General features: G+C 37.5%; 1 protein-coding gene across 5 annotated transcripts in view; it reads right to left on the reverse strand.

Moving 5' to 3' along the window:
* The window catches only part of NTNG1 (netrin G1), a 290497-nt gene that overhangs the window by 52924 nt on the left and 222442 nt on the right, over positions 1-15131 (reverse strand). For 3 of the 5 annotated variants that reach the window (XM_014602090.3, XM_014602089.3, XM_059728448.1), the window contains exon 6: positions 4748-4813. The exons of the other annotated variants lie outside the window; for them this stretch is intronic. In XM_014602090.3, coding sequence (XP_014457576.1) covers positions 4748-4813 — 66 coding nt within the window. The remainder of the gene's footprint in view (positions 1-4747; positions 4814-15131) is intronic. 5 annotated transcript variants of the gene reach the window in all.

The raw sequence follows: 15131 nt of genomic DNA on the forward strand, positions 1-15131 counted from the left end.
CATCATATCAAATGATCAGAATATCAATACAAGGGCTTTCTTTATAAAGAGGTGATAACAAAGCTGAAGATATTACTTCTAAGATAGCAGGGAGGAATCAAGAAAATGATTGTGATATGACCTTCCAAAAGTATTACTGAGAAAATGTTAAAATTATAGTTATAACATGTGGTAAAGCTGAAAGATAATTAAGCCTTTCAAAGCAGGATAAATAAAGCTAATATTAACTGATTACATTCTTGTAACAGTAACTTGCTCCAAGGTACAATTTGGGCTAAGGAATCACCTCCTGTAGTTATCAGAGACTCAGTCTGACACATACACAGATGTATATACAAGCTAGTTATAGTAGTAGACAACTATATGTTTGTATTTGTTGCATTAATGATGAAGAAAACTAACAAACATATCTTTTGAACTTGTTCACATTCATGTGGACATCACCACTTTGTTACAGTGAGATCACTTTTTACTGCATAAGCCATATTTAAGTTAGGACAGCTATGCTATGATTTAGGTGAAAATCTGTGCACATTGGTCATTACATTTATAAACTGTTACATGAGATGGAAGTAAAACAGGTAATCTCAGAAACAGTTTAACTGATCAAAGATTAGCTGTAGTGGAAAGTTAAAATGACTAAACATTGTTGACATACAACAGTTTTTATTTTATTGGTCAATAAGGTAATTAAAATAATGAAGATGCTGCTTTGGCCTGTAAAGTCCCTTTTATATCACTCTTTTTGCAATGGCAGTGTAAAGGAGCCTCCTGCATATAAATTGTTACCACAGATCAGTATAGCACATTATACAGAACTGTATCCTATATCATGCCACCTGGGAAGGTAATACATGACACCACTGTTAACTATTTACTCTCCTACCCAGCTTAAGAACTTGTGAATTACCCTAACCAGCACACAGAAAGGCCAGAAGATGACGTAATGACCTCCTTAACTTCCTACACACAGGCTTGTCTGCCAGTCAAACCAAACTTTCCATCACAGGCAAAGCCATACAACCACTGATACAGAGGGAAAAAGGTGGCAAAAGCTAGGGTACTAATAGTCTAACAAGAACAACAAAAGGCAACAGTTACAAGGCAGGCAAACAATGCTTTCAGGTTTGAGTACCACATATCAGAAAAGACATGGACAAATTGAAGACAGATTAAAGCTGAGTAACAATAAATGGTAAATGGTTTGGAAAATTAAAGCTCAGAGGAAAGGTTAAGATAGCTGGGTATGTTTAATGTTGAGAAAAGGACGGCAAAGATACCCAAGGCTAGCTTTGATAATCATCTCTCTGAATGATTCAGGAATTGTCAAATCCCTTGCCAAGATGCAGAGGGTTGGGGTTGATGAACTATTAGATTTGTTTTCCAATGAAACCATTTGATGGAGATAATCCATCCAAAATTGTAAAACTCAAGGTTATAATTGCATTTTAAAGGAGACATAAAAATAATGTCAAACATTGATCATTTTATTCTCATATTTCTCTCACTTTACTATGAGAAAATGCCTGTGTGCATTCACATTTTTTAAATGACAGGTCCTGCTCAGACTTTGATACATGACCAGTGAAACTGTCACATGAAACAATTATAAAAGTATATGAAAGAGAACCAAAAATTTGAAACAAAGACATTCATTGGGTGATGCTTGAGACACCTCTTGGTTCCAGATTTTAATTTAAAAACTATAAAATTATTTCAAGGAAAGGGATTTAAAAGAGACCTAAAATGATTAGTCTTGGGGTTTTTTTTTCGTTTCCTGACTCATCTCCTTCCCTTGTCCTCACCTATACAAGCAGAAGGCAAACAAATTAGATTTTCAGTGTAACCTTAGCAATAACTTGTTTCATAACAAACAGTATGGCTCATTATCATCAGTTTCATTGAACAGGTCAAACTAAGTTCAATTTTTTGTTAATAAACCTATACCTTATCAACTTAAATTTCATGAATAATGAGGTAGTGACAACAAGAAGCATGGAAAACTATACATCTTTTATATATACTCTATAGAGATACACAGATGAGGGAAAAACAAATGGGAATTTTTTTCTGACAGACATCAGACTGTGAATGACATGTAGCTGCCAAAGCTTGTCGGTAAGTCATTAAAGCAATAATGATAACCTTTCAATATGCCAATATAATTCCACTCTTTTTATAAAAACATTGAAATATCAGGTCAAGTGTAATACAATGCATGCCTATAAATGAAATGTATTCAGCATTAAAGCAAAATAAAGATGTATGGCATAGTTACAGTGGAACAGATAGAAGACTTAGGATACAGACAAATGAACCTTTACGTATTGCCTGCCCTCAACTAGTTGGTTTATGTATCCTCATTTTATAGTCTATGTAAATTAGTGACAAAAATAAAACATACTAGTTTTCTAAACAACAACATGAGCTGGCATATATGTATTCACATTTAATTCCTTAAAAACAATACTTCACTATGTTATATATAAGCGGAATAGGAAGAATATTTTTTCTACTCTTTGCTATGGCTTTGTTCTCTGTGATACTGAAAGCGTCTATTTTTGTCAACAAACATGTCTCAGCAATAAGCTAATAGGTACACTTCACAGATATTCTAGATTCATACAGTGCAATGTTTTCACAACACATAACACTATGAGATCACTGTATGAATCCAAGAATTCCTACCTCTCTTGTGGTTTGCAACTTGAACAGAAGAAACAGTTGACAAAGCTAATTTGGGAGCAACTGGATAGGTTTAAAAAAATGAACAGTAAATTAGAAAGGTATCATACAAGAACAAATCAAAAGCTTAAAAAAGGAAACACAAATCACTAAATTTTAATTAGCTTAACAGGCTTATTCTGAAAGTAAAAATTGGTATTGAGATGAAAATGGGTGAAACACTGTCAATGGTTTAGATATCAGAGATGATAATGTGAAATGTCTTAAAGACAGAATGGAGAAAGTGTCTTATAACTCTCTTCTTCGTTCTTAATTGGCTCCGGTTTAGATGTTACCTCTTAAACCCATGATTGCTCACTATATAGAAAGAACAACGGTGGCCTTATGAAATTTATGTTCATGTGTTCTGTCCTAACTTTGCAAAAAAGAAAAGTATGCTGATAAAATAATATTCAAAGAAAGGCTGAGTGCTGTAATAAGGGTCTTATAATGCTATACTTCAAATACATGACTCAAGTATTTAGTTCTGATAAATATTAAATTCCATTACAATATGCTGCAAATATGTTATCTCAAACACAAAATCTTTGAAGTATTGTGTGTTTCATGTTCTCTCATAAAAGGTAAAAGCTAAATTAATGATGTGTTTTTGGATGGAACAACACATAATCTTACAATGTTAAAGATGCACTGTGAAGTGATGTTAAATTTTAGATCCCTTTTAGTATAATTTGTTAAAGTATGAAATCCATTGAAAATGTTTAATTTATAAAGTATGTAATTAATGTAAACTAAAATATACTGTTAACCCTTATGGAAAGCAGGTCACAAGGAGCAGACGGAGATGCCTAGGAAATATAACATGACATAGTTGATTATGATGATTCTGTTTGTTAGTAATATAAACATCTGGAATAGTCTCAATTTCATCAGTATGATTCCAGAGTAATACTGCAGTCCTTTCAATCTAACTTCAGAAAAAATTGCTAATACACTTATTTAGCTTAGCAGCTATTTCCTGGATCCCCCTTTTTGCTCATTTCCTCCTCCATCTGTATTCATTAGAGTGGAAAAAAAAAATCTTGTGTATAAAACCATAGGAAGCTGTAGGCCAGAGTTTTGCAATATTTTTTTTGGGGGGGGGGGTGAGGAGGAGGGATGGGACAACAGGGAAAGGGCGCAAGTCAAGGGAATTTCATGTTAAATAATGAAGGGTTTTATATCTGATTCATTGCTATTTGTAGAATAGAAACTAGTATGAACACAAATTACACTGCATTTTAATTTATATTTTATTACGCATCCTGGAAAATCTCTCTATCCCTTTCTGCAGTAATCATCATGCCACTGTCTGTCAATAATTATTTTTTGTGCCCTTGGAATTTAGACGTAGAAAAATTGCACTAGAGATTCCAGAGAAATTGCTGTGAATACTAGAGGAAATGTAACTTATAAAGCACAAAGAATACTACTAGAAACAGCTCTTCTGTGACCTGACATGCTAAAAATGGAGAAAAACAGATTCTGAAAAATACAGTATATGCAATTGTTAAAAGGAATTCCAGGAAACTATGCTTCTGCAAGCCCCACAGAACTGTCTTGCTCTATTCAGCTGAGTTCTGAATACAAGCAAAAATAACATTCATTTTACTTAAGAAAACAAAGTGGAAGAGAAACATGAAGAAATGGATTTAATGTAGACAATGGAAATCTCTGGCACTCCAAGATCTTGACACTTACTCATCATGCAAACTGTGATGTCTGTACAATTTTGGGTTTCTCTGGGAAGATGCATTCAATTTAATCTAGAAGATTGCTTACAACTTTGGTGCCTGCTTTTCCATTTTTTTTTGGCTACAGGGTTTCCAGTGCACAAAGAAACCCTTTCCATGCAAGGATTTATTTTATGATAACTTTCCACAAATTGTTTCTGACAGAATAACATCTCTTAGTACCAAGAGAAAAACTAGATGAATTAGTATTGTTATTGTCATTCACAAGTGGGGTTTTATGAAAGCAATTTAAGTCATTTTAGATCAGTAGGAATTTTACAGAATCCTACCTTGATTTGGTTTAGCAACCTCAAGGGAAGAAATATTCGGCCATATCCTATCAAACTTTGGAGGATCTGCATGCATCAGGAAAAATTAGGATGTTATTTTCATCTGTGATACTGTTCTAAACAGACAAGTGTATGGACAAATACATAAACCACAAACATCTGCTACTGGACTCGTCTTTGATGCACTTGAACAGTACAGGACTCCCACACTCAACAAGAACAAGCAATTGATGATTCCCAAAACAGTGAATGGACGTTAACTACTGCGTGTGCATGTAGCAATTTGTATTTCATCATTTTAAATATTAAGGGTATAAAGATGTGTGCTTATATAAATAAATGTATATATTTATATAAATAAATGCAAGATAAATGTTAGATGTGAGAAGTTCTAACAAGCATATGCCCTTATTGTTCATAGTTTTATATTAAACATAACATTGGGAAGTAAGATGACAATATCAGACAAATGCAAATTTCTCACCGGAACATGAATTTTGGAGACGTTAGAATGACAAGCACTGAGACTGAGTTAATTTTCTGCTATAAGCAAGTTATATTTACTAGGAGAGTGTGTTTCCTTTTATCTTGCATCTTTGTATATTGTATCTATTTCCCATTGCCTCGTCAGTGTATTGTACAGTGTGATTTACTCATAAATAAACAGAAATAATACATTTTTTCTTAAAGTTATGGGATAATGTGCTCCCTCTACTCTATACGTGAAGAGGTTTTGTCTATCCAGCAAATAGAAAATGAATCATGGTATCTTACTGCCCGCTCCCTTCTGGCTATGTAGGGGCTAAGGGATATACCCTCGTTAGGAGGTGCAGAGGCAGGTCATCTTTGGGCTCTGGTTTGGGAGACAGAATTTATACTCTGCTCTTTTGACTCATAACCTCTCACCCTGCTATTCAGCAGCTCACATACTCTCAGGCATGTTGTATAAAGCAGAGTTGGGTTTATGATATGCTAGGGTTGCTGCACATGTTGCTGCCTTTTATTTGGAGCTGAGAAGGAATATTTCCCTCACTCCCAGACTGGCAGAGGCAGGTTTAGTTTCTTTGCCTTCTTCATAGAGATTCAGCTGGGTAGGCAAGGTTAGGTTAAATTTAGAAGATGTGAAGGGGCCATAATAAATTTGTTCCATTGGAGCCTAGTTCCATAATAAACTGAAGCTGGAAACTGGCTTAAGAAAAGGCTCTCAAGGAAGCTGAGAAAAGGGAGGCTGGGGCTTCTATCACGTGATGTAGAATGAACACGACCTCTATTTTCACCTGTATCCTCCTAGCCCTTATGTGTGTGCAATTATCACCCCTATAGCCCTATCAGAAGAGAGTGGTGGAATCACAGCAAGGGCTGGAGCCTGGCTGGAAGGCTCATTCATCTCAAATATGCAGAAATGATTAAGGAAAGAATGATTACTTGCAGTATATGATTTATTGTTTGGCATTTTTCCAACTGAGTAGACAATGTTGTGGCTAATTAAACCATATCTACTGCATCTTGTTTTGCTTCCTGGATGGCTAGAACAATGGAAAAGATTTATGAACAAGTTGTCTGGAATGAGTATATGCTTTTGATCAGATCCACCAATTCTTTCATATACGAAGTTCCTGGATGTAGCCAATGGACAAGGGAGGATGCAAGAGTGAATGGGTATGATAAAGGGTATCTAAGACCTGAAGCAGAGTGATCACTACAGGACATGATAAAAGATGGAATAAAATTCCATGTACCTCTGAGACCAGATTTTCTTTTTTTAAAATACTGACTGATCTGTCTTTGGTAAAGTTCCTTCAAATCCAAAGGAATAAATGATTTCCTTATACTTTTCACCAAAACTATGGCTGTAAGTTGCATTTGTCCTGGGAGAAAGTGTTTTGTCCTATGACCTTACAGGTGTACAATCCATCATCCTGCTTCAAGTCCTGCTAAAGCATGCGGGATAAAATAACTTTGTCCTGGAGTATTGTGGTATACATCTGTAAGGTGATATTGGGTCATTCCCAGGACAAACTGGTCAAGACATGTGGTCTTCCCAGCAACCTACTGATGGAGGAGCAGCAATGCAACTTGGAAGGATGATGTGTGTAAATGACTGTGTTTCTCCTATCTTGATTCAAGTGAAACCTCATGACAATCAAGACCATGTCAAATATGATGTCTATTTCCAGCCAGGCTTTTTTTGAATCACTTCTAATTAATCTAAAGATCTTAAGGGACTGTGAAATAGGCACACTCTATGTTAAAATCATGAGCTCTGAGCAAAGAGAAGCATTCCCTGTCTTGCTCACTGTCTGGATATCACTCAACCCTTTCACTCTCTTATCCATTTAGAATGACTAAACTTACATTCCATACAGGAAACGGCATCATAGGTAGCCATGAACTGAAATGACCCATTACCAGCACTAACGCAGCATATTCCAGCAAAACTATGTAAATCATTTAAGACTAACCCTACTGAATATCTACAAGTGAATAAATTCTAGGACCTATCCCAATAATCAGAGAAATTCTTACTTTGAAATTACTGATCACATGACAAGAGCTCAACGTCTTTTACATTTTTCTCAGAAATCTTGCTAACAGAAGTACAGGATGTTAGAATTCAAGCTTTTTTTAGATTATGAAAGCTTGCCTCAGAAAACCTATTTAAACTATGTCTAGTACATAGGAGGCGAATCAGCGTAAAAACTCCCTTGACCTTTCAAATTAATTTATAGTGAGATGAGTCTGCTCAAAAGAAAAGAATATTTGTACTGAAGCTTCTTTTGTCATCTTTTCTGACAACGATGAAATAATTTTGAATAGTGTTAATGTGCTTGGAGCCTACCAAGCTTGTAAGTGGAAGTACCCAAAGTGGGCAGCTCTTTTGTGCCTGAGCTATTTGGTCATGTAACTGATGTACCAACAGATTCAGTTTTTCTACTCAGAGATCTTTCTTTCACTTTTAAGAGAATCTTGTTTGTTCGCTGCACAGTGAAGAGAAGAGAGGTTTTATTTTTTACATTTCAATTTATTTAAGGAACAAATAGCCCCCATGATTTTCAGTTTCATTAGAAGTGAAACTGTTTGTACTCAAGGCAAAATTTTTCCATTTTTTTGGCTATAATTTTCATTGTTCTTTGTAAGACTCACACCTCAAAAGACTATAGACTCTCACCCCTATCATCTGGTATAATTATGAAATAAAGTGTGCTTTATTCTGGAATAGAATATCCACACAGTTGTGAGAATTCTAACATTAGCATAAAAAATGTTTAGTTGTACTGGTTTTGGTATTCATTGGCCAATAGTATGTGATTATAGAAGTCAGTACTGTAATGAGGGGTAGGCATCTGTGGCCTGGCCCCAGATGCCCACTTGGAGGCAGTGCACAAACTGTAGCTGTTGCTGCTGCCAAAGACATACGTGTGCCCCAAACGGCCACTTAAGAGGGGGCATCCAAACGGCAGCAGCTGTTGCTGCTGGACCAGCTGCTACCACTGCCACCCAGGGCACAGCCTCTGGTAGTTAGACCACTGACATCTAAGTTGTCCTATCTTGTGTATATTTAAATACATGGAAATAAATTCTACAATTTAAGCTTTTAATCCTGCAAGATCATTTTGTTATGTATTTTATTCTATCTTTTGTCAGTATACACTATGGCTACCGTCCTGTAATTGTGCATTTTCCTGTGTAATTAAGTTATCTCTTACCTGAATGGTCTAAAAGCTTTTGAGTCATCAAAGGGCCCTTTTGGAGAATAATCCTGAAATCTAGCTATTGGAGCAGATACATCATCCTTTGTAGAGACACCAGTAAATTCCTTTATACGGGGTGGGGCATTTAATAGTAATTTATTGGCAGTAATTTGCAAAAAAATCTCTCTCTTCTTGAGCTGATGCCAGCAAGACCTTTTCTACATGAGGAAACAAACTAGAATACTTATTGCAGAGTAAGCTATTCCAGAGCAGCTATTCCAGAGTAGCTCCTTGTGTGGATGTTGCATTCCAGAATAAAAGGCACTTTATTTCAGAATTCTTCAGAATAATTCAGAATAATTATACCATGGTGAAAGGCAGGGTAGGCCAGCACTTTAGAGACTAACTATTTTGGAGGCGTATAAGCTTTTGTATGTAACAATCTATTTCACCAGATACTAATAAATGCTGGAGTAATTATTACGGATGATGGTTACTACTATTCTGGAATTGAAGTGTCATATGTACTTTTTGCCACATTTTAAATGTTCAGTACTAAAGGCACTTTTAAGGGTAGAGAAGTGTGGTACAGGTAGTTTAGCAGACAATATATCTTAAGTGTATTTTGAAAATAACATGATTTCTACACTGCTGGTTAATATTGTATCAAATCCAATTACATATAGACAAAGCATTCCTGGAACATCTCTTGCTCAGGTAGCAAGGAAAAACTACTGCATGGTGCTTAACAAGTGTATCACCACTTCATTGGCCTCTTTGTTAAAAAAAGGGTGAAATATGTATCAAATGGCTTTTGGAAATCAGAATCTGGGCCCACTAGTAGGTTATATACCTTAGTTTGTGAGTCTTAACCATGCATCATGTGTAGGCCTTAAACTTTCAAACAGCTCTTTTTTAAATAAAAAGGTATGAGGTATTGAAGAGATTAAAGTAAATTGAATATTTCATTTAAAACAGTGTCAAACTCCACTGGCCCCACAGCTGGATGAGTGGCACAGGGCTTGTCCTGAGCCAGAAGGGACTCTCAGACTGGCCTTGCATTCTACTCCAGCCACTCCAAGGCTATGCAGCACAGCCCTGGAGCTGCTGCCGCTGTGGGGCTATCCTGCACAGCCTTGAAGGCAGGGCTGATAAAGGGCTGTTCTGCATGACTCAGGAGCTGGAGTTGCTGCTGCCACTAGGCAGGACAGCACAGCCTCAGAACTGCCACCACCATGCAGCTGTGCAGCACAGTCCCAGAGCTGTACTGCCACAGGACTGTGCAGCATGTCCCAGGAGCCCAAGACCGGCTGCCATCTGCAGTACAGTCCCGGAGAGGAAGGCATCTGCTCTGAGGCTATCCTGTTCATGGTGGCTGCTCTGTTGCTGCCATGTGAGTTGGATGGGCATCCCATGTAGCTCATGGGGCCATCTGGCATGCTCTGCATGCTGCCTGTGGGTTAGTCTGAAAAGCACAGGCAATACTGGGGGGCAAATGGTATGGCTTCATGTGCCAGATTTGGCCCGTAGGCTGCATGTTTGACACCCCTGATTTCCTTCCAAATGGTAGTAAATATCTGAGCAATTTTACATGTGCTCCAGGGGTGGAGGGTGCTTTAATTAGAGCAGTTCCAAGAGCAGCATCTCGTGTATCACCATCCCTGTGCTTCAAAATGACTTTAGGGGCACTTGAACTAAAGCACATCAAACGAGCTTTATTTAAAGCGCCCCCACTGCTATTTTGAAGTACGGGGACGCTGATACATGAGGTGCGGAGGCTGCTGGAGGCACATTAATTAGCACGCTCCAGCAGACTCAACTGAATGTGCCTTGACACACTGTAATTACAGCATGTTGGAGCACCCCCCCCCGCACGTCTACAGGCACCCTAAGGCTTGCTCTTGTTGTTTTCTATTTTGACCAGTGGTTCTCAACCTTTTTTAGGGTCAAGGCACACCTCAGAAAATACCAGTGTATTCAGAACAGTTCTTTTATTATAAAGAACTCAGAGCACAACAGGTCAGAATGTTTTTGACACTATGGATTCCTATTTTAAACCTCTGGGTTTGTCTTGTGAATCATGTGTAGTAGGTGTCTGCACACCTAACAAATAGTGCTAATATTGTATAGTACCCCACAGCACCTTTAAAAGGATCTCATAGCACCCCAGGGTGCCACAACACTTTGGTTGACAATTACCGATTTAGACTACAAGAATATACAGTACATGGACTATCTCTTCATGTGTGTCTAAAAAAACTAGATCTTGATCAAGACTGGGGCTCCTTCCTGCTGATGTACTTAAAAAAAATAAAAGTACGTCATTCCTACTGAAGTCAGTGCAGTATTTGCATAAGAATTGCTAAGATGAATGAGCATAATTTGATCAGGTGATATTTTATCACCACTCCCTGGAAGCATACTATTAAAAGTACAATATTTCTTTTTCACTATATGTCTCTCGTTAAGCTATGATATGATTACTACATACAAGTTTACTTTTGGGATGATTTTGATTTTATTACAGGTTAATTAATAGCACAATAGAGTCTAGGCAAAAAAGGCAGGGATTTCCATAAAATGAGACCAAATCTCCCATTTTGTTTAATATATTTGAAAGAATGATATTTAAGAAAAGATCAATATAAAAATTGCTATTTAAAAAAAATGTTGGCCATGGCTAGCTGAACTTCTTTTTTTAGTTAATATAAGTTTTTCATACTTGTTCCTTTGTAAAAAATATGGGACTTTGGCATAACGGTAGAGATGAGATTTTTTTATTTAGCCTGCTAGTCATAACAGTTTTTGCAACTGTTGGTGGAAATTTGATTGGGATTAGTGATTTTGTTATCTGTTAATTCTCATACAAGACAAAACAAGCCAGACATCTTTTTTTATAAGTGTCTTCAAAAGAACCCAGTGATCCACCTGCGGAGTTGTCTTAAAAATCCACTGTTTTTAACAAGCAGACTGGTTGGTCCTTTAAACTAAAGAAACATGATGACCTATTTACTATCTCCACTAGTGAGTAATTATATGAATACAGGGTAGAGTCAAATACTTTTTTAAGGGAAAGAACTTCCCAGTGGAGAAGGGAAATATTCTGTTTTCATATTTTCTTACTGTTCCATTAAAGAGCTGTTAAAACTGATTTAGTATCAAAAGGCACTTTTACATGTGCTCGGCTGTATTCTGATTAGAATTCATCAGAGCAGACTGGATTAATCAGTCTGTGGGAGCTTCCTAATCAGAATGCTTCAGCGTACTGCAGTGTCTCGTGTATTCAGTTTCCCAGCATTTCGAAATGGCAGCAGGGGTGCTTTAGAGCTTGTCGAATGAGCTTTAGTTAAAGTGCCCCCACCACCATTTTGAAATGTGAGACGCTGAATACATGAGACATCGTGGGTGTTTTAATTAAAGAGGCTCCTGAAAGCTGCTCTAATTAAAATGCCCCTCTCCCCATTGCAGAGCACATTTATAAGTGCCCAAAGACCTTATATATTAGGCTGCTGCCCAGAGCTGTCCAGGGGGTGTGTGTGTGTGAATCAGGGTGACTGTCCTGGGTCCCAAGCTTTGGGGGCCCCATGAAGCTGGGCGGAGTGGCCGCAGAGACTGCGCCGCTACCGGCTTCACATCCAGTTGGTTGCTACCCTCCCCCCACCCCAGATGTGGCTGTTGCTGATGGTGGCGGCAGCTTCTTCGGGCCTAGGGCACATGGGATTGGGGCACAACCCTGCACCAGGTTGGCTCTGGCGTTGCCACATGTTAAAAAGAAAGTGCAAGGGGATCTAATGTAGGATCCCCAAAATTGCACTCCCTGCCATGCCACACATGCGTGGCAGGAGGCACAACTGTGGGATCAACCATCAGATCCCATCATGCCATATTGTCAGTGCAGGGGGAACTGAGGATCATGATTCCCAGCTCACCCTGCATCAGCAACCTTTGCTCCCATGGAGCTGAAAGCTCCAACCAGCTAATGGAGTTCCTAGCTGTGGGAGCCCGTGGTGTGCCTGCATGATTGGGAGCTCCGATCACTGACGCGCCCCTGAGAGACCTGACTAGCTGATGGGGTTGGGGCTTACATGGTGTGCCCCCATGACTGAGAGCTCCAGTCACTGATGGGCTCCCAGCTTTGGGAGCGTGTGGTGCACCCCATGGCTGGGAGCTCTGATCACTGATGGGGTTCCAGCTGCAGGGCTGCATGGTTACCCCTACAACTGGGAGTCCCATCAGTGATCAGAGGGTCCCTGTGCCCCTGCAGCTGGGATCTCTGTCAGCTGATCCAGGCCCCCAGCTGGGGGAGCTCATTGTGCTCCCTCAGGTGGGAGCTCTGATCAGGCGACCAGTGCCTCCAGCCTCAGGCTCTGGGCCCAAAGGTATAAATTTTCTGAGGATCTGTAGTTGAAATTGTCAGGACAACCAGCACTGAATAGCTACTATGACACAGCTTAAATGTTTGCTGACTTTCTCATACTTTCTCCAATGTCCTATCATTTGATATCTTATGTCTCATTAGCAATTAAAACAAAATCAAGAATGCAATTCCCTCTTATGCTGTAGTCAGGTAAAAAGTGCTGCCAAAGGAATCTTACTGACAAGGTAGTTTCAAAACTAGCTGGTGATGGAGACTGTTCATCAAAACAGCAGATGAGCAACAATATTAAAATGCCACTGGCTGCATTTAACTAACTGGGGGAAATAACTTTTCATATTTGTTAAAATTGGTGGATCTTATAAAAAGATTAATTCTGGTAATTAATTTTACCTTCTGCAATGTGTCACACTAACCAGACATCTTCACCTTCAGAACTAAGAGGCTAGCTCAGTCTCACAACTCATTCATTTCAGGAAGTGCTGCAGGTTGCAAAAAAATGTGAAATCCTAGTTGAAGTAGATTTGTGATGAAATGGTATAAAAACTCATTACATGGGATATTAGGTTTTCTTCCAGATTAGTAGTTCAGGTTACTGTAATATTTTGCATAATTTATCAGAATGTTTTCCTAGCACAGTGATTTTATTATATGGTTTAATACATGATATTATATAAAATATAAGTATATTAAATATATTATAGAAAACATAATTTAATATATATATACTTCTATTTATATGAATAAATAGAAAACTTGATTAGGTAAAGGAAAAGTCAAAATACATGTATTTTCAGATTAAAAAAATACTAAAACAAAGTGTGGCGGCAGGCAAATACTGTTTCTCTTGATATTACAGATAATTAATAATCACTTTTGATAAGAAAAGAATTAAACCTTGTATTCTAATCATGATCCAGGTTTGCATCACACCAAACCTGAACCTGTATATGTTGCTGAAAACAACATCCATACAGGCTCAAGATGACATTAACAGTTTTCAAGGAGTAAAATCATCTCAGACATTTCTTGGCAGGATATTGTATCTTCCTAGGAAAGTTTTTCTTTATACAGTAATAGGTCAACTCAAATCACATTAGAGAAAGATGAATAAACAAAGGCCAAATTCTGAACTTGGGAATGAAACTATATACCCTATTGAGGTAAGTGGGTATTGCATGTGTCCAGTCATTGTGAGAATTTGGCAGTATAGACAGCTCACTTTTGCAATGGTTACAGTTAAGGACAAAACATGCAGTCACTTCATTGCTGCAGGCTCAGACTTGTAATGTGCAGAGGTGTAAATAACAGGGAAATAGAAATTTGAGTTTTTTGAAAAAAGACCATGGGAAACAGATTCATCATGTTCAAACTTCTCTAAGGAGCTTATGAGACAACTAAAAAACTGCTCAGCCTAACACTACTAGCAACACTGAAAAACACCTACTGGATCTTTTAAAGTTGAGACCTACATATTAATAGTACGGCAGTGAAACAATAGTAATTTTTTTTTACTTCTGTGTTTGCATTATTTATTATTCTAAGAGAGATTTCTGTTTATTTGATATTGACACAAAATAAGTAAGTCCAAAGTAAAACACAAATACCATCTGATTATCTCAATAGCATCTTGCACCTCAATATATGGATCTCTCTCTAAACTCTGACTCATCTGCCACCAACAGGCTGTCAGAGGTGATAATCACCCACACAAAGCTATTTGCACCTCACATCAGTACTATCTCATATCTAATTATATCCTTTATAACAAACTGTTTAGCACAATCAGTGAAATTGTGCTTTATAGGAATAAATCAGAAGATATAGGTTAGAAGATTATTTTTTTAATAAAGTATACAAGAAAACACTAATAACTTTTGATACCTGGTCACAGTAATGTACATCCTGATTTATTCACCTAAAACACCGGCACAATTACTATAAAGTAATGTATTTTATACAATATCAACATACAAGTTGAAAGCATAACTAATCATAAAATCTACATAATATCAAATTTGTTTTGGGACTCATTAATTGCTAGCAATTTCCCCAGTATTTTTCCAGACATGTCTGAAAAATGCTGAAGAGCAGCACTGGAATCAAGTAGGCTGGAAATGATCAAAGAACCTATCATTTAATTGACAGACAACAGCAGGTACAAATGACCTTAATGGGAAAGCTCTAGTTTAATTTATTTTATTTTTTTTGGTAGATGATCAGAAAGGATGTTTACTTAATGACCATTCTTTCTTTGTGTTTAAACTTTAATGATGTGCTGCTTTAATAAAAGATCCTTTGAGATCAAAAAGAATAA

This window comes from Alligator mississippiensis, chromosome 5 (genome assembly GCF_030867095.1).
Source record: "Alligator mississippiensis isolate rAllMis1 chromosome 5, rAllMis1, whole genome shotgun sequence".
Classification (NCBI taxonomy): domain Eukaryota; kingdom Metazoa; phylum Chordata; order Crocodylia; family Alligatoridae; genus Alligator; species Alligator mississippiensis.